The 19,956-nt window shown below is 39.4% G+C and overlaps 1 protein-coding gene across 3 annotated transcripts in view; it reads left to right on the top strand.

Annotated features, from left to right (window-relative positions):
- Positions 1-367: 367 nt before the first annotated feature.
- The window catches only part of sobpa (sine oculis binding protein homolog (Drosophila) a), a 51,769-nt gene continuing 32,180 nt past the window's right edge, over positions 368-19,956 (top strand). For all 3 annotated transcript variants that reach the window (XM_041971300.1, XM_041971299.1, XM_041971301.1), the window contains exon 1: positions 368-657. In XM_041971300.1, coding sequence (XP_041827234.1) covers positions 562-657 — 96 coding nt within the window. In that variant the 5' untranslated portion in view covers positions 368-561. The remainder of the gene's footprint in view (positions 658-19,956) is intronic.

The raw sequence follows: 19,956 nt of genomic DNA, 5'->3' as shown, positions 1-19,956 counted from the left end.
TTAAACGCATCGCAACTTTTTTTAGGTGAGGTTTAAGTTTGTGGTGTTAAATGACAGAGGCGGTGTAATAAACCAGGACTGAATGTTACTTTGAGCAGCTGTAAACTCCCCAGAAGCGACTGGATGGTTTCGAGGGGCACCTGTTTGCTGCTTACAGACCGTCACCGAGGTAGCGGTGGTAAGTGGATGTGGCTGCTCTGATTGCGCTCCTTAGGAAAGCGAGAAGAAATAGCCCACCACTGATCATCAACGCGTCATATAATGTTTCAGCGGACGCCCCTCCCCCGGTCTCGTTTTTTCCCCTCACTCAACCTCTCATTTGACTCACAGAGGCGGCTCACCACTGGCGCACGGACCGCGGAGGACACGGCCAGAAGATGGCTGACTTAGCCGGGCACCGCGAGCCCTCGGCGGCATCCCCAGCGTCACACGGGCCGCTGAAAAGCGGCAAGACGTTCCCCGTCTGGCGACTGTAAACAGCTGCCGCTGCCTCTCTCGCTCACGCCCCCCTCTTCTCCCCCTCCTCATCGCAAATATTGACAGAAGTATCACAGAGAAAACATGGCAGAGATGGAAAAAGAGGGCAGACCTCCGGAAAATAAAAGAAGCCGCAAACCAGCTCACCCGGTGAAAAGGGAAATAAATGAAGAGATGAAGGTAAAATGTTTGGACTGTGCCCAGCTGCATGTGATTACGCGTGGAGTGGTTGTGTGGAGCATGCATGCGTGTTAAAGCTCTTAACTATGCGTTATCTGTGGAAAATATACTATAACACCCAAGTGGAATTGGCTGCATGAAAACCAAACTTTAATCTATGAATTCTTACTTCCTTTGTCACATGTGCGCGGAATGCCAACCTGAGCGGCAGCGCACCCTGCCAACACGCAGCCTCGCACAATGGATGCAGCGCCCATTCACAGCCACTCTTCAACTGTTAAGTTGAAGGATCACTGTGCTACAATTTAGCCGTTTCTTTGCCCTGCCTTTTACGGCTCACCCAGAGTTAATGGAAAATCCACCGTGTCAGTGAAGGCGTCAACAGTGCGTCTACGATTACTATTAATACTATAGTATGATACGGTGCGAGGGAGCAGCCGCCGATGTGCATAATTAGCTAATCAATGGGGGGAATACTCGCCTATCCGTGATGCTTTTCTGGGTCTGCGTGGGGTTAGCGTGTTTGTGCGCGCGAATGTGTAAGCTGCCCAGCTGCCCAGAGGCGTGCGATCCAGATGTGCGTCTGTGAGGCTTTACGCGTTTGACAAGAAACACATTGTCCCTCGTGTTGGGCCTGCATGCACGATTAGTCCTTTTGGTATTAATCCCCACGTTGTCTTATGTTTTGTTTTTTAAATCATGCACATTGTGATATTTGAGCTCAGTGCGGTTCATTGTGGAGCGTGAGAGTGTTGCTGGCGTTTTTGTGTGTGTTATTATCTATGTGTGCATGTGTGAGGCAGTCCGCTTTGTCTGCATCTTCTCATTGTTTGTACACATTTGGCTTGAGATGCAGAAGCAGCCAGCGGTCGTTTATTTTTTTTCAAATGTATTAATTTATTTTTATTGACACTGGTGGTTATGCAGGTGATCACACTGAGAATAACTGCGAGGATGGAGATTTTGGGGGCTGATTGTCAGAGGGGGAAAAAGGAAAAAAAGGAAACCAGGAATAAAGCCTTTTTGTGTGTGGAGGCTTTCAAAAAGCAGCCCTGATCATGTTTCTTATTTTTTGTTACTGTAAAAAAAGGTGTGTGTGTGTGTGTGTGTGGGGGGGGGGGGGGGGGGGGGGGGGGATTATGTGCATTCTATAAAGATGCTTTGTTTGAGCGCTCAGATGCATTTATTATCCCAACTAAACTACATTTCAGTGCATCAAGCTTGCACAGATGCCTTCATCCTTAATAGAGTCGCCTTGTTTGTTGCCTAGAATGTGCAAGACATTTAGAGGAAGTCACAGATTTTTCTATGAAGAAATTAGGACAAAATAAGTTGACCCATCCTTTGGCTGTCTGGTCCTGATGAGGAGGAATGCTGATGGGAGGAGGGGAATTACTGTATGTGGGAGATGTCAGGCAGGGGCTCTCCGTGGAGAATTTTCTTATTTCCTATCAGTGGAGTGTTACAAAAATGGACAAAATCTCCACAGGCTGCATTTGAACATGAGAAATTTCTAAATTGTAGCACATGTTCAGGTTTGATTTTGGTCATTTCAGTAATTATAACAGAGAACATTAATCAGGCTGAGATCCATTTAGAAACCACATAAAAAAAAATCGCACCAAGTGTCTCCTCCAATAATTCATCACATTGAAAAAGTAATTGCATGATGCCACTCATCACTCAGAGATGATGTTTTATTTTCAGGTCTGTGATTTTTTTTACTCTTAGATGATAGATTTTGTGACATTGGTCATCGTTCAGAATTAAAGAAATTGACGTGTTTTATAAAATATTTTGAAGCAGTGACATGCCAGTTAAACATTTCATTTAATGGATGCAATAACATTTGTCATTATGTCTTTCTTTGTCTAATTATTTTCATTTTTCATTTTAATGTGAGTGAAAACAAACATAATTTTTGAGCAAATATGAAAATTATTTATTTATTTAGAGTGCAATAAAAATAGCAGAATATTTAATCACTACAGTAATTACAGGTCAAACTGGGGAAAAAAAGTTAATTAAACATTTAAAAGAAGACATATCTTCATTCAATTCAATGAGACTGGCTCCTTGAGATTCAGGAGGTTGTGCAGCTGTTTCCAAGCAGAGGGAGCAACATCTTCAAATACCTTTCCCCTCCAGTTTAGTTCAGACATGGAGGATATATAAAAGGAATATTTCTTTAGAATGAACAAAATAAATTCCTGTACTTTTCTAAACCCTTTAATGTTCACATTAAGAAAAAATCAAGAAAGAAAGTATATGTTTTTACCTTTTTTTCTTTTCCTGTAAACAATAATAATGATAATCAATAATTCTTAAACAAATAGTTGAAATGAGATGTAATAATGTAGTAGGAAAAGCCAAATGGGCAAAACTTGAAACAGAAATGGGGTGATTGGCATTATATCCCAAACCAAGTGGTAGAGCAGATTGTTTTCCCCCCACAAATCTGTAATAAAATGTATTATAGTCACTGAAATTTTTGCTATAACAGATGGTAGATCAGGGGGAATAGTTATTTCTCTTCATGAGGTCACACAGGGAAAGATCTCAGACTCACCCGTTTGAGCACACATTCACTAAAAAGTGGACCAAGCAAATGAGAGAGGTGACAGAATTTTCTCATTTTTAGGCTTCATGCACAGGCTATGAGGACACATAAGACTGTTAGAAAACCTTTAGAAAGTGAATTTTGCATAATATGGGACATTTAAGACTTTTGATAAATCTAAAGACTGTAGACTGTATTCAGTACATGTTAAGATGCAAATAACATCAGCACAAACAAAAGTGGTGGTAAAAATTCTGATTTCGACTTAAAAAAATCAAGTGTAGACTATAAGTTAAAATTTCTTTTTACTTATTACTGAATGTAATCTGTAAAAGAAAAAGACTAATAATTTTCTATTACTAGGTATTTGTAGTGGGATTTTAACTCAGTCCATTAACCTTAAATAGACATGATAGGTGGTGGATTCAAGAGCTTGAATTTTGCATTTGAGAAAATCAAGTTTAGTTTTGTTGGTATTTTATAACAAATTTTAAGTGCCAAAATGTTTGTTGGACAGTATGAAAAGTTTGTTGTTGCTGACAGAGAGCCTGATTAAGTGTAGATATAGAGCAGTAAATGATTGAATCATCAGCATAAAAATGGAATTTGGAATTTGAAAGAGATTATCCTTTCCAAAGTATGCCCATTGGTTTTATGTTTGCAGAGAGATCCAGCCAGCAATTAGACTTTTGAAATATGTGACTTCTAATGGTTAGGAGAGCAAATGGTATCCATGAGGATTACATTCACACTGAAAAAAGAATGTGTTTAAGCTTTAATCCAAACCTAGTCATTTCGATTTCCAAACTCAAACCGGAATTGCAAAATGGTGCCCATAAGACTGATGGTCCTGTTGTAAGAAGAATGAAAAAGTATTGTTGTAGTTGTGATATGTTGGTCTTGATCTTACTTGAGACAACTTGAATGTTTAAAACTACTGTGCATAACTGCACCATCCACCTCCCTCCTTCCTCGTCTAATGATGCCTTAAACATAAAATTTGTGAATGATTTGTTCTCCGTTTTTCTCCCATATTGCAGAGGTGATACCTTTAGGAGGCTGTTGTGAGTCATGTTTAGGGATATGAACAAATGGCTACATGCTTGTTTCAATTTGATGACTTACTCAGGTAGCTAGAATGACTTCATTGTGATAACACCAATTTCTCCATCAATACCAGGGAAAGTAACCAAAGTTGTGGTTAAACTGTCAAAACCTTTAAATAGGATTAGGAAGATCAATTGTAGCAAGCTACACAATCTTGAATTCACACTGCATCACATAACACAAGCCAGTCCAGTGATAGAAGGTTACACCTACAATTTGTCTTCCTCAGAAAATATTTTATTGAAATCTGATTAAGAGAAATTTGTTTAAAACTCATGCATGCTGTCAATGTGACAAGATGAGGTCAATGCATGATTATTAAATTATTACACTTGAATGAAAAACCAGTAAACCTGGACTCAGTATAATATCAAACCTGACAGAGCCTTGTTAATTAACATTACACCAGGGTTGCATGGCGGTCACCTCCCCTAAAACAGTAAATCCTGTGAGTGAAGTTAGAAGTATTGATTTATCTATTTTAGAAAAAAAAAGCCCTGGTTTGTTCACTTCTCTTCTTTAGATTCTCTCATCTTCAGACTACAGCTGAAAGAAAACACACACACACACACACTCACACATACACACTGACACACAATGTGTCCTTGTGAGGGGATCATACTCCTCTGAAAAACAGTCTGACAGTGTTTCCTTCATCTGGCTGCTTAATGTGTGCCACGGTAAAATAAGCCCCGGTGAGTAATCAAGGAGAAGGAGGAGTGGGCATGGATGGGATAGGAAAGGCTGAAGAAACAAGGGGAGAAAGGAATGTATACAGTGCTGGGCTGGCTAAGCTGTAAAAACTGTAACCTGAGTGTCTCTGCTGGATCAGATATCAAGGAAAGTAGAGGGGGAATGAAAGCAGAGGAGAGGGAGAGGCAGAGGAGGAGAGAGGCAGCAGGGGAGTGGAAAAGAGGAGGAGGCAAAGGGAAACTTGGCGTGTGGATTCGGGAATTTTATCACGGTATTCTGTGACCTGCTCTGGTTTCTAACCGCAAGGTATCCGTTTCCTAACATCATCATAACCACAAGCCCTGCTGGCCATGTCTGGGTCTCACTGGAGGGAAACAAGAGGGAGACTGTGGTAGCAGCATTTCACAGGTTTTTTTTTCCTAATGAAAATATGGCAGAGATGTGTCAGCTGTGCTTGAACACATCATGAGTGTATCACTAAGTAAATTAGTTAAATTAGAACTAAGCTGCAATTAGTCCAGAATGCCGCCGCTCCTCACTAAGACCAAGAAAGTGGATCAGTCCTCAGGTCTTTACTGTCAAATAATTGACTTCAAAATCCTGCTGTTAGTTTACAAAGCACTGATTGGTTTATATTCAGTGGGGGGAATACTTGCCTTGGAATACTCAGTAATATATCCAGGATCTTCTGGTTCGTTATAAACCAGCCAGATCCCTCAGGTCATCAGAGTCAGGTTTACTTTCTGTTCCCAGAGTCAGAACTAAACATGGAGAGGCAGCGTTCAGCTTTTATGCTCCTCACATGTGGAAAAAACACCCAGAAAACTGCAGGTTTGCTGAAACTCTCAGTATTTTTAAATCAGTTCTATTTTTCACCTTTTATCAAAACAAATGGTAATTCCTCACAGGAATTAACTAGGAATTAGGGAAAAATGTTATTTCTTGCATTTAATCTTTTTTTCAGCCTTTCTGTTTTTATTTTAATTAATTAAATTTCTTTTTAAAGTTAGTTTTTAATTTACTTGTTATTGCTTCCTTCACCCCGCTGTATGCTTTTAATGTTTTATGTAAAGCACCTTTAATTGTCTTGTACATGAAATGTGCTATACAAATAAAAACTTACCTTGTCTGGAAGAAGCTCTGTAAAACCAACATTATGGATAATTCCAAAAGGAATAAAATGGTGATGATTTGTCTAGATCAGTGGTTCCTTTAGGACCCCCATTTGTACACCTACCAAAAAGCTGTATTAACCAATAGATGAACGATGATTTTCTTCATCTTCAGTAATTCTTGGTGCAACGCTGGCTCTAGCGGAGAGTGGATCACACTATTGAAAAGGTCCAATTAAAGAAGAATGATGCACCCCCCAGATGAATTGAGTCCCCAGTTGGACCCAGTCTAGTGGACTATCTATGACAACGGTCAGCTACTGGCGGCCAGTGGGCCAAAAATGGCCCGCCACCAATAAAACCTGGCACGCCAAATTGCAAGTTATGTCTCATTGTGCAGAGACATGCTGCAGTTTGCAGCATGAGGGGAAAAGGCTAAGCTTGAGCACAGGAAATTTTAACCCGCAACACAAAACTTGAGAAGAGGAGCAGACTTTTGAAGAGTTATATATATTTGAGAGCAAGAAGGGACTTTTTGAGTATGAGAGCTGAGTTTTGAAAGAGAGCAATATGATAATTTAGCATGAAAACAAGAAATCTTGCTCTCAAATCAATCAGTTGCGCTCTTGATTTAAGAAAGGGAAATACCCCCATAACTATCCTGGTGTGAATGCACCCTTAAGCTGCATTCATTTAGGGAACATTGTAAGAAAAACCACAGTCCTTTGGAATTTCAGCATTTTGTGCTGTGGACCAACTTTGCTATTACATGTTTTGGAGAGAGTTCATGCTGTTCTTTCAGTATAAACCAAAGTTAATTATGAGGAGGATTAAAATCTAACAAAATAAAATATTTTTACTTTAGTCCAGTTGTCAGCTGAATATGATTAGTTTAATAAATCATGAAATTACTGCTGTTCTGTTGTATCAAAGATATTGACCTATATGATGTAAACCCCAAATATGCATAGATTCAGCATGCTGACTATGCATGTGAACAAATCAATCTCTATACCAGACAAAGAGCAAAAGAATATTAATGCTTGTTTCAATGAAAAATTTAGTAACAGAATGTATTGTAGACTAATAAATGTTTATGCAGGGGAAGCGTTAGCACAAACTGATGCAAAGGTTGGTCAGAATTTAACAGTTTGTGCATCTGCATGGGATGCATTTATTCCCTTTCAAATTGCACTAGATTAAAAATAGTCTGAGATGGCCACCCCCTGCCTGCTGATATATTTGGAGCCCAGACCAAAAAGCCCTGCTTTGCTTTGCTCTGTTGCTTGCAGGGAAAAATTGAGAGAAGTCCAGCTAAGTGACAGCACAGAAGCCAACCCATCAAATCACTTGACTGTGCTGCTCACTGTTACTGCACTTCCTAAACAGCAAGCAGGTTTTTCCATCTGGCATATGTGTGAATCCTGGCTACCACACTGCCACATCTACACCTCTGTTCATGAAGCTAACAATTATTTTCAGTTTAATTCAGAGCCGTAAATCCTTCATATACAACAGATATGTGATAAGAAGATTTATGTGTTTACAAGTGCATAAACCTCATGCAGTGTCAGATACAGATACAGGATAATGATGATAAATGCTAAAATGTGAAAGTTGCTTAAGTTCAGAAGCATAAATCAGCCTTAGACTGTATGAAAAAAGTGGATGTCATCTATTCATTTGCTGTTTTTTGTCCCAGAAGTGACCGTATCTGGATAAGAGGAAGGACTTTAAACAACAGGTTGGTTAGCAAGGTGCTTCCTTGCATAAGCTTTTAGGATGCATTGCACAATATTTACTGTATTTACACTAAAATAGCATATAAAGTGCACCAAAATATGAAAAATCTAAGAAAAATCTCTGGAAAACAAATTCTCTTAATGGCCTGTTTGTCTAGTTAACTGCAGAAAGAGAAATTACTCATCAAACTGTTGACCTTTTGTGAGTCATTCTTATTGGTTCACAGTCATGCCAGTTGTTTAGTCACATCCCCAAACACATACATCTCTTTGAAACATATCATCTATTTAATTATGAAATTATTCTCAAAAAGGACACCGATACACTGATGAGAAGAATTGAAATTAGCTAATGATGCTCTAATTACCTTTGTGAGAAACATATTGACTTTTTTGGAACCAGAGACACTCAAAGGCACATCGACACCAGGCTAGTTTTTTTTACTCAATTTTTTATACAATACATGATGTTGCTAAATAATTTTTTTTTGTCAGTTGCAAATAAATGAAAAATCCCTCACTTGAGTAGAAGACCATCTAAAACTGTAGAAGTGCTTATTCATAAAATATTGTGATATTTCTTTATGCAGCATGTAATTATCTTTGGCTGTTTTGTGGCATTTTGCAATGATTAATAATCACTGTTTTTCGCTATCATAAACTGTTTGTGCATGCGCCGCAATATTCTAACTATTAACTTTAATGTAAATAACACAACATTCTAATTATAGAGTTTAAATGAGCTGCAGATACAATATTTCGTTCATATTCCAATTTAAATATGCAGAGCATAGCTGGAAAGACAGGGCAATAGTGTGTCCCAAAAGAGTGTTTTCTTTTAACCACAGCTTTCCTGTTTTGCACTAAACTCTGGCAATGAGAGATCATTGACAAAAACAAACAACCCAGCAATGAAAACAAGTCCAAAACAAGTGACAGTGTTCTTAAAAACTAAATTGCTCATAATATGGTGACTTGGCAGCTGTGGAGCCTAAAGCAGGCATAGTAAAGCAGCAGGGTGTGTCACAAGATGCCATGAAATTCCCAGCAGGATGTAGAGTGACTACTGTGCAGATATATCAACAGAATGGGATAAAGATCAGAATATAACCTTATTCAGGTTGAAGAGATCAGGTGTTTTACTCTGAGCAAGGTCTTAATCAGGTTCATATGAAAGCATTATTGTGCATGTAAACATAACTTCGGTTTGTATTTTGTGGACAAAGACTACATGGGCACATCCCCTGAAGGCCTCAGTACGCACTAAAGAGCCGGTGGATGGAGGGTTAAGTCTTAAAAGTAATTAATAATTAACAACTGGAATTAACTCTTAGACATTCATTTGTTGCATGTTTGTATACTTGTTGAAGTTCTGTCTCTAACTGTAACTGTATGCAGTACTCCTGAGGAGACGCTACAATAAAAAGCAGAAATTGACTCGTGAAGCATGCATTAGTGGAGACGACTTCTTCCACAGTGGCCGGTGCTGCACCAGAAATGCATGACTGCTTGTAGTATTTTGTCTTTTTCATTAGGGGGCAGTTTAAAATTGTGAAAGAAGTTGATTTTTATCATTTTTTGTAAATAAAAGGAAACACATGATAACATAAATCTACATTCATGTAGCTTATATATAGTCATAAAATTAATAACACATGGATTGTAAAATGCTGGCATCAAGTTTAATATGTTCTCCAAGTAATTTTGGATAGATGCATTTGCTTTGTTCAGCTCGAGATAACTCCTGTTGTGTTCATATTTAGTTCATATTTCAGTCAGACATTCAAAATTTTGGAAAAAAAATATTCTTTTCCTAGTAACATCCTCACTGAGTAACACTAAATGGGAAAAAGGCACTTGTGTTAGTTTGTAGAGTTATCTTGCAGCATGCTGGACCTCAGACATATAAATAAGAATAATAAGAATAAGAAAACCTTTATTAGTCCTTCAGTGGGGAAATTGCTTTGTTAAACAGTACAGGTGCAGTAAGCAGAAGCACACGTGATTTCAAACAAGAACACACACACAAATAAATAATAATATGGAAAGTATATGGTCTGACAGGGTGAGTATGCACAGTATATAAATATATACATAAAAATGTATATAAATATGTAAACACAGTGTTCATTGTAAAGTCTGACAGCAGCAGGCATCTCTCCTACACACAGCGAGGATGGATCAGTCTGTAACTGAATCTGCACTCCAGAGCAGACATGGCAGAGGTGTGAAGGGCTGTGGGGGTTAGTCCAGGTGTCAAAGTGTTTGAGGCTATGTCCACATGACGCTGTCACTGGTTCAGGTGTGAAAATGGTGGCAAAAACTAGGAGAAAGGCTTCACCATCCCCACGAAACCGCTGTAGTACATACTACAAGGCTGTGGGCAGCGCTATGATGATTAAATAGTAACACTCCAGAGCTAGAACAAGACGTAGTGCGTGCGCAGATAATGACATATCAACTTGCTCCCACTGTTGATGGAACAGCAGCGCAACACTGTTGTAAAAGTAGTGCATTTTGGTGTTAAAGTTGTAGACAAGCCAGAACTGTCTGGAGCAGCACCACAACACAGTTGGTCACGACTTCATTATTGTTGTGTTTGGCGTAAATTCTCCAGTTGTGCGGTTATGCTGCCCTGACAGAACACGGATGGTCCACCTTGGTGGCTTCAGACATGATCGATTTCGTGGAGGGATGAAAGGGTGGATTGCAAAAAGTTTTATTGCAATTCGGCGCTGTGGGGACAGCCCCTGAATGCAGCTGCGTGGTGGGAGGAATGGGTGCTTGATCAAACCAGTTGAAATGCAGATTTAGGCTATGTCCACATGACACCGAAGCTGGTTCAGGTGTGAAAACAGTGTGAAAATGGTGGAGAAAACTAGGAGAAAGGCTTCAACATCCCTACGACACCTCTGTAGTACATACTACAGGCTGTGGGGGGTGCTGAAGAGTAACACTCCAAAGCTAGAGCAAAACAACGCATGTGCAGATAAAGGCTCACTGTGTGTTGCAGGAAGTACACATTGGACGCACAGAAGAGAAGATGGCTTTGAATTCACTGCGAGGCAAAAGAGAAACATTTCATTGGAATGATGAAAAAGTTGAGCTTCTTCTTCAAAAAATGCTTGACTACAAAGCATAAAAACTTGAGGAAGGGTGGATTGGGAATCGGCATGTGTTCGTCACATTAACGTCATATCCTCTAGTTGTGCGGCTTCGCTGTCTGCACAGTACTGCAGATGGCTGAGGACTTAAACCTATCCACTTTGGTACCTGGCTTCAGACATGGTCGGCTTCATGGAGGCTAATCCCTGGCTTCGTGGGGATGAAAGGGTGGTTTGCTGAAATACTTTTGCGGTTTTACTGCAATCCGGCGTCGTGGGGACGGCCCCTTATATTGTTGACCCAATTCAGGTCCCCCACGGCCTGTGAGTAGGGCATTTTAAAGCCTGAGATGGCTCTCCCCCATCTTCCTCTTGTAACTGGCCTTCCCCTCTCTGATCTTTCTTCTCATTTCCTTCTATACACTCCTCCAGCTTCTCCTTGTCTCCTGATCTGAAAGCTCTCTTCTTCTCCTTCTTGAGAGCTTTAATTTCCACGGCTTGAAGTTAGTGACTCATTGCACCACCCTGGAGGAACAGTGTTCTCAAAACAGAAGTTTATGAAGTCTGTGATCCAATCTGTGATGGCATTAATGTCCCCCCCATGTGGGTCGTAGAGATCCGTCCACACAGTGGTGTTGAAGCAGTCCCTAAGAGCCTCCTCGTTCTCGTGGCCCATTTATGCTTGACACAAAAAACGGTTACGTAGACGGACAGACAGTTCGTCCATCTCCTGCGTCAATTATGCTCGTAATTTGGCCAGTTTTCACAGAGCTTAGCTAGCCGTTGCTTGACGCAGAAGATGGAGCAATACCACTGGAAATCACGGGGGCAGTGCTGAGCAGAATAGCTGACATGTGACCAGCGGAGGAAAGAAACAAGAGAAGAAGAAGAAGATCAGGAAAGGGGGGAAATAGCAAAAGAAGAACAAAGACAAAGACAACAACTGCAAAAATTCCACAAGCGTTTGAAGAAAGACTTTATTCGAGTGTTTAGGGTGTGTTGGATGGTTGGAAAAATCTTTATAGCGACGCATCACCACTGCCAACTGTCTAAAACTGTCGTCAGCTTGTGGGAGTGAACTCTGAACTGACCACTAGGGGAGGAATTGACTTAACCATGGCAAAACAAGGGACGCATGGAAGTATGAGGACGGCGACGTATGACAACGTTTGAAACGGACGTCACTATTTATGTACGTAAGGGAGCATAAATGGGCCTCCAGCTGTCCATCACCTCACTGGATGTGGGATCACAGCCTGCCTGTGTAGAACAGGCTTATACACAGGCTGGAGATGTATAATGTGGTGGTCAGCTCTCCCAAGATGTGGGAAGGGGGGATGCAGAATATGCCTCCTTGGTGTTGGCATAAAACAATCCAGTATTTTATTGTCTCTGGTGGTAAAGGTGACATACTGTGTGTACACTGGATACAACAGATGATGAAGAGGCGTGATTGAAGTCCCCAGAGATGTGGAAGTGGGCTTGTGGGTGCTGTGTCTGCAGCCTGCTGGTGACAGAGAGCAGGGTGTCAGAGGCTAGGTCTGCATTAGCAGAAGGGGGCACAAAACCATGTGCTAACTCCTGTGGCAGATATTATGGCCTCATGCTAACCACCAACAGTTCAATGTCTCTGTTGCACAGTTGCTCTTAAACAGTGTAGTGCCCTGGTTTACAACACCTCACATTCACAAACACAGCTAGCCCACCACCTATTCAACTAATTTCATTTGTTCTAAAGGCAGACTGTCAAATTTTGTGTCAGGCAGACTTATGAGACAATAGACTTGTTTTCACTAGCCAAAACTTCGGAAATATACTATCATTTTCCCACGTGCTTTCCACATTTTTTACCTGTAATCATGAACATGCAGCTGGAGCAGCAGTAGATGTTTGATTAAGATCAGAGGATGGACCCATCTCCACATAAGACTGAGTCTTTGTGTAACATGAATCATTTCTATGCATTTAAGGGACACATAATGATTTGGCTAACTTAGATAAGACTGTCCACAGAAGTACAGCAACATCATCAGTAAAACGTTTTCACTGAATTTTAAAGTTCAAGTCTGCACTGGTGAGTGAAAGTCACTGTGCTTTCTTTGCCTTCTCTGCACTTTTCTAACTTAAAAATCTCACTAAGACAGCTTCATTCACAAACCACACTTTCATCTGATTTCAGTTTTATTCCTGGCTCTCCAAAGCTTACTGATAAATAAAGCTGATAGGTTGTGCTAAACCAGATAAAAAGGCCATACATACCTCCAGCGTAGCATATAGACATCTGTAGCTGCAGTGTGCCTCTTCCTCTGCAGCACACCCACAGCCAAAGTTGGTGCTGCTGCTTTGATGAGCCGCCAACAAGGATTAGATTTCACTCTTAATAACACTCTTACTTTCTCAAAGTAGTAGGGTGACACAGAGGACAGGATGGTAGGAAGGAAGAGGAGACAGTGATGCTGTGTTTTTGTCTCCTCATGTGCTTACTTTACATCTACATCAGTTTTACTCAGGCCTACATTTAGGATCAGGTTCTGCTCCAACTCCTTTGTTCAAAAGGAGGATTTTACCTGGATTATTTTTTCCTCTGAAGGTTTCACCCTCACAGTTGGACTAATTGCTGCACTTGTATTTGCCTCTTTGCAGTTGAGCTTGATGTAAAAAAAATCGCAAAAGCTATAAAAGAAAACGGACTCTGTTTAGATTAAATCAGTCACGTCTATAGACTAGAAAGATATAAAAACTGGTCAATGAGTAAGTCATTTTGTTTTCAATCAATTTTTCAAATGAATTTCTTGGAGAATTGATTTTTGATTACCTCTCATTTTATTGTCCAAACATGAATTGATTGATTGAGAGAATACTCAGCGGGACGTCTATTTACCTTTTAATCTGCCTCACTTACTCCCAATTTGTTACCTATAGACTCAGGATGCATGGTGCTTCATTACAAACATGTTATTACACTTAAATGCATTTTTTGATCCATAAAAGTCAATAGAAATCTCTTCAATGTCTAAAACAGATATTATGAGACTGTATACAAATGTTAAATAGTTTGAGCAGAGGAACTCAGCATTCTGATAGCCAAGAAAATACAAGATAAGATAAAAGAGTAGTGTTTAACGGCAGACAGGTGTATTAAAATCAAACCCAAAGCACTTAATTTATAAAAGGATTAAACCCAAGCAATAATTCCATAAGGCTCAATGATATAGAACAGAAAAACAGGACATCAAATAAACATTAGTTTAAAACAAGGAGCTGGGTAGATGTATACTGAGGAAGATGACTCATAAAACACAGATGTGTGGTGATTATTACCTGAACCCAGATGTAAAAGAAGAGCAGTAGACAAAACTTGACTAAATACACAAAAGAAAAGTTGCAAAATAATAATAATAATAATAATAATAATGATAATAAGAAGAAAAATAGGAACTAAAGCCACAAACAACAGCAAAACATCCAAACCTACAGACCAAAACAGCATAAGCTAGTTGCAGATGGTAGAAGTGTACCATGTAGTGCAGTTGGTGTTGCAAAAGAGTATATTTTAATTCAAACCACAATGCTTTTCTAACACCAGTCACTCATACCCATAATGACATTTTCTCAACATGACATATAAATTCAGAGGGATACATTTAATCAGTTTTTAAAAGGGTAAAAATTTGAAACAGTGTATTTTTGCAACTTTAACCAGCATTTATGTTCTGAAGTGGTCTGTTTTAAACCAGAGCATAAAATTTCCCTAAACCTAACCAAGTCATGATTGTTTACTGAACCAAGTTAAATGAACACCAAATAGCACCAAAGTGAAACTGAAGCTCAAGTTAAAGAAAACAGGAAACAAAGAAAATAAATAAAATAACTCCCAAGTTATTTAAATTCATCTAAGTAAGGTAATCTAAACTGTAAACTGTAATCTAGGTTCTTTGATTACCGCCATTGCCCCCTCCGGCCTCCTAATGAGGACTATGTTTTCGCTTTATAAATAAAATTACTTTTTGATCCCAAGCATCAATATGAGAAGATGAGGAAACAAGCCTGCATGGATTTTTTTTAATAAAAACAAGCTGAAAGGGGGGTTAAAAAAAGAGGAATTGAGATGTTAAGATTAAATAAAGAACAAGATTAAATGTGTTAATTACTCTTCTTACTTATAACTGACATTTAGCATCAGCTATGAATGCAGAGGGTACCTCCTGTGGGGTTCTCCCTTCTATAACTTGTTTTTGACCCACAATAATAGTTTACTGATGCAGTTTACTACCGGTATGGTGCCACTTACTGCTGCAGAAAGCTAACTGTCAACCTGTAGATCAGTTGTACCCTGCACATTTAAAACTGATGGGACTTTTGACCAGGACTTTTTGACCATTATGTTGTGAGTTGATTTTGGGAATGTGTCAAATGTGTGGGTGATTACTGCGAGTTATGATTGTGCAATGCTTGTAATTATAAAAGCAAAGATCTAGAAGTGTTTCCATGAGTGACAACATGGTTGCATCTGTAGCTGTAAGAAGCCAACTTTAACTTGTGGAACTAAATATGACTCTCAGGAACCTTCAGGCAGAGAGAGCACTGCTGTCACTTATCATTGTTCAGGCAGGAGTGTTATTACATCTGCAAACATGAGCTCATTAACAACCTTCACTGCTTTATCCATCATTTTTAAAAAGCTCTGCAGAACAAAGAGAAGATTGTGAATGGATTGGATTTCAATCGTCCGCCATTATTAACTCTGATGTGGTCTAACCTTGAAATCTAAAGCACTCCAGATATTCACTCACAGGTTTGCATGCTATATCCTACAAATCTACACATACTTATGACAATATGGGTAAAAATCTTTACAATTATTACAGTTTTATGACAGTTTCCACCACTGTAGTGCAGCTTTTGTTACGCTTGTTTTCTCATGTCAATTTGTGATAACACTGATGTGAAAACATGACATCTGAAGGAGGCATGGGATGGTAATCCTACATTTAAAGTAAATATCTAAGATGTCACAAACAGATTTAATGCTCATCTGACATAATAAAACATTTATTTATTGTATCTGCAACTGACCACTATAGATTAACCATTTGCATCAATTGATGCTCTGAATCCAGAACAAGTCATTTTGTTGAATGCCAGTCACCTTGCCTCCTCTCTCCTAACATCTGTCCTCACCTTTTCTTTGCACCACTCTGTTGGGAGGAATTAAGACAAAAGCAGAAGAGTGAAATACACAAATGTTCACATCATCCACATTTTAGGGAGAGTGAATTGTGCAGACCTAGCGCATGGTGTTTCTTGTCACCTGTCAAACTGTGCCCTGCACCTTTGTGCCACATCTGTCCTCTAAGCTCTTTGCCACAGTGGTATTTCATGGCAGATACATCAATAACTCCTGTCATTCCTCATTAGCTGCAGTCGCTCTGTCATGGATTGTGGGTGCAGAAGACAACTGGAATAACCAAAAAGCAGGATGAAGGTAGAATGAAGTTTAACTGAACAAAGCCACGACTGAAGACAAGACCACACCACTGATACACAGATGAAGACTATGGAACTAACGAGACCAACTAATGCCTAACAGATGCATTGACCTGGCAATGAATAGAGTAAAACCTGGAGCATTTCTACAGAGGGGTGATCACAAGATGAGAGGCAGGTGTGACAATAGCTGTATCCCAATTCAGGGTCACAGGGTCTGCAGGGAACAGGATGTTAATCAGGCAGAATGCACAAGGGGAAACAGCTCTACAAAATAAAACAGTAAACAAGACAGAACTCAGAAATGACAAAATAATAGAAAACTTAATAGACAGCAACAGAACAAGAATAAAAACCCACCGATCATGACACTCTGCATTTAGACTTTCCTGTTTATGGCATTGGCAGAAATTTTATGCTCCGTCTAAACAAAGCAAGCTGAGGCAAAAACTAATCTGAAAGAAGCAGCTGCATTAGGTATTTGAGTCAGCAGAACAACCTGTTGTCTAGAATCTGTGTGGTCAGTGTCCACAGTGTTAATTTTGTAGATTTATTTTATTTTGCTAAAGTTAAATTCTGGTTAAACAAACAAACAAAAACAACTTCCAAGCAGCTTCCAGGACTGTCACCTGAGAAACTGAGACTTTCCAAAGTGTTAGTCTCTCTTCAATGCCTGACTTTTTTGAGAGACATGATCTACGATGGTGTTCAGTGACATAAGAAGAAGGAGAAAGATAGTTTTCCAGATGAAAAGCTGTCTCCCTCTATGTCTTGGTGTTTCTTTTTCTGTGTCAGACAACAAAGTACATTCAAATCAGCCAAAAGTCTGATGTTCTGGGTGGAACTGAACCATTCTGACATGCTTCATGTGTGCAGGCACTGTTTGTAATTGACATTTAAGTGCTCGATCAAGTGACTGATGAGGGGCTGCTGCTGTTATGAGATAATGTACACAGTAACGTAGGACTGGCTATGGAATAATGAGCTGACTGGTGTCCTGTGCCATTGTTCTGCTGATAGTTTAGTGACCTGTGACTAATATTTTATCACACAGACCAAAAAAAGCACAGCTGATTCATTCTTTGCTGAAATCTGCATCCACAAAGAACATTTTCATCCATGTTTCAGAGTCAAATGATAGATGAACCATTTAAATGCAGCAGCGGTTCAGTGAACAGATGCTTCTGGGAATGTTCCAGCTGAGAGATGTATGGTGATAATGGGCTGTGTGCATTAGTAAGGTTATGGTTTTGTTTTGAGCAAAGTGTTTATTGATGGCGTGAGAGGCTGTTATAGGAAAATACTGTAATGTTCCACCTGCATAGAGTTTTATATATTCAAATGCACGTACAGGCTGCTAGCCGAAGCAGAAACATTAAAGTGTGAACTTGTGAAAGCTAGGGAGGGGATCAGGAGTCACGCTAGCCAGAGAAAGAAAAAGAAAAATCGCCCTTAATTATAGCCTTAGGGTTAGGAAATTTTTGGAAATAAATGCACAATTAGAAAGTTTCTCTTCCTTTCTCCTTCACAGACAGGCTTTCTAAAACATGAATATTGTTGTAAAAATGCAACTTAATTTGCAATATGCTGCATCCAATATCCAGCTTTTAACAGCATGTTGCATAAGATATTCGCAGGTTGCATGCTTCTGGACTAGAGTACAATCAGCCACAGTCATACAATTTAAATGAATTGAATTACTTTTGCTAATATAAACATCTATAATTTCTTCAGATCAGCAGATATTACAGATAAATGTGAAGACTCAGCATTCCTGTTATATCACTAAGTTGCTCTGCAGTACAAGCAAAGTCATTTTGAGTTTGAGGTCCTTGCTGATGCAATTGAGAAAGTCAGTTTTAAAATCAACCCCCTTTTTGACATAGACCCACATCTTATGTATCAGAGTATTCATCAAACCAAACAGTATTATAGTATCATAATAATTAGTAGGCAGAAGGAAGAATGTTTGTCAATTGATTTTAAGTCAGTAAAAATTCCATGGATGAGATTCTGTATGGACAAAATAAGTTTTATGAAGGCTATAACCAAATTTTAGTTTAAAGTAGATCTACAACCCAAACAACCTACAGTACAGAAGGTATACCTTCAGTAACTGGTACATCTGTAAATGTAACTCATTGGGCCACGGAGTTGCTGACATGTCTGGCAATAGATCTCTACCTGTGTATGCCTGTGTGTAACATCACAGACTGTAGTGTGGAACCAGACTAGACACCTGTCAGTGTCATCTTTCCAATTATTACCTGAATTCCCAGGCCCACTAGTGTAACCATTACCTCCTCCTGTCCTCCTACAGTTGTCATCACAAAGCACATGTCTTGGACAAAGTTGATTGATTTATTTATTTATTTTACAATTTAACTTACAATGGATCCCTCTGTTGAAATGTTATCACATTTATCTTTCTGTTGCTGTGTATTTGATGGGCCTTTTTATGTTTTATGAAAATTTTATGTTAACAAGTGTAACACGTAGTGGCATCCCTTGTACTTTTGGTTGTGTACCATATTATTTGCATGTGACAATTACCCAACATCTACCATGATATATTGCTTGGGAAGGGATACTCATAAACTATGAGTACTTGAGTGGTGTTTTGTTGTTAGACTTCTGTCCTGTTTATAGATTTTCCATAACAACCCCCATGTTTGAGAATAAGGTGGTTGTAAGTGCATTTGAAACCAGGTCTTCTTAGGCTAAAGGTCGATGATTGATTTTGTAATTACATCATCAGTCCTTCAGATCAGTCTTGGACACTTGGGTGAAGAGAGAGGTGGAGCTGTCAACTCATCACCACCTGGTGGTGAGTTGGATTTGATGGAGAGGAAGGCTGATGGACAGACCAGGTAAACCCTGTTCATGAGTTTTTCAATGCACACCTCCAGGTGAGGATGGAAAAAGGGTGTCTAGGTCTCCCTCCTGAACCTGTTGCCTCTGCGACCTGGATCATCAGAACAGGATCATCAGCCATGCGTCAATCCCATATCCCAGCTGTTACAGGGTCTTTACTGTGCAGCAGTTCCTGTTTTACTGCAGTTTCATACATTTTCTGTGCTGCTTAGTGTGCCGTGATAGGGTTCCCATTCTCTTTATTACACTCTGATAAGATCCTCCTCTTTTATTGTGCTGTGATAGGGCCCATTAGTTCAGCTGAATGCACACTGCAGTATTTGGACAGGATTTTGCCCCAATTAGGCTGACCTGCACTTATAAAAAGTCAAAGAGAGAAAAACCTACATCGTGGTTTTGATTTACATTTTAGTGGGATCACAAAATCTCTGCCTAATGAATTGGAACAAGTCTAAAGAGCTAGTCAAGGTCACAGAGAAGCAAAAGCTTTTGTCCTAATCAACCTCAAACCTTATCTTCATATTATTTCAAAATGTTTATTTTGCAATGTTAATACTGGTCAGCATTGCTTACCTTTAAGCATGAAAGCTACATTAAAGCACTAATTAACTCATACCTGT

This window comes from Melanotaenia boesemani, chromosome 20, assembly GCF_017639745.1.
Source record: "Melanotaenia boesemani isolate fMelBoe1 chromosome 20, fMelBoe1.pri, whole genome shotgun sequence".
In the NCBI taxonomy this organism is placed as follows: Eukaryota; Metazoa; Chordata; class Actinopteri; order Atheriniformes; family Melanotaeniidae; genus Melanotaenia; species Melanotaenia boesemani.
Note: the sequence above shows the minus strand (reverse complement) of the source record. Positions and strands in the feature narration are given on the sequence as shown.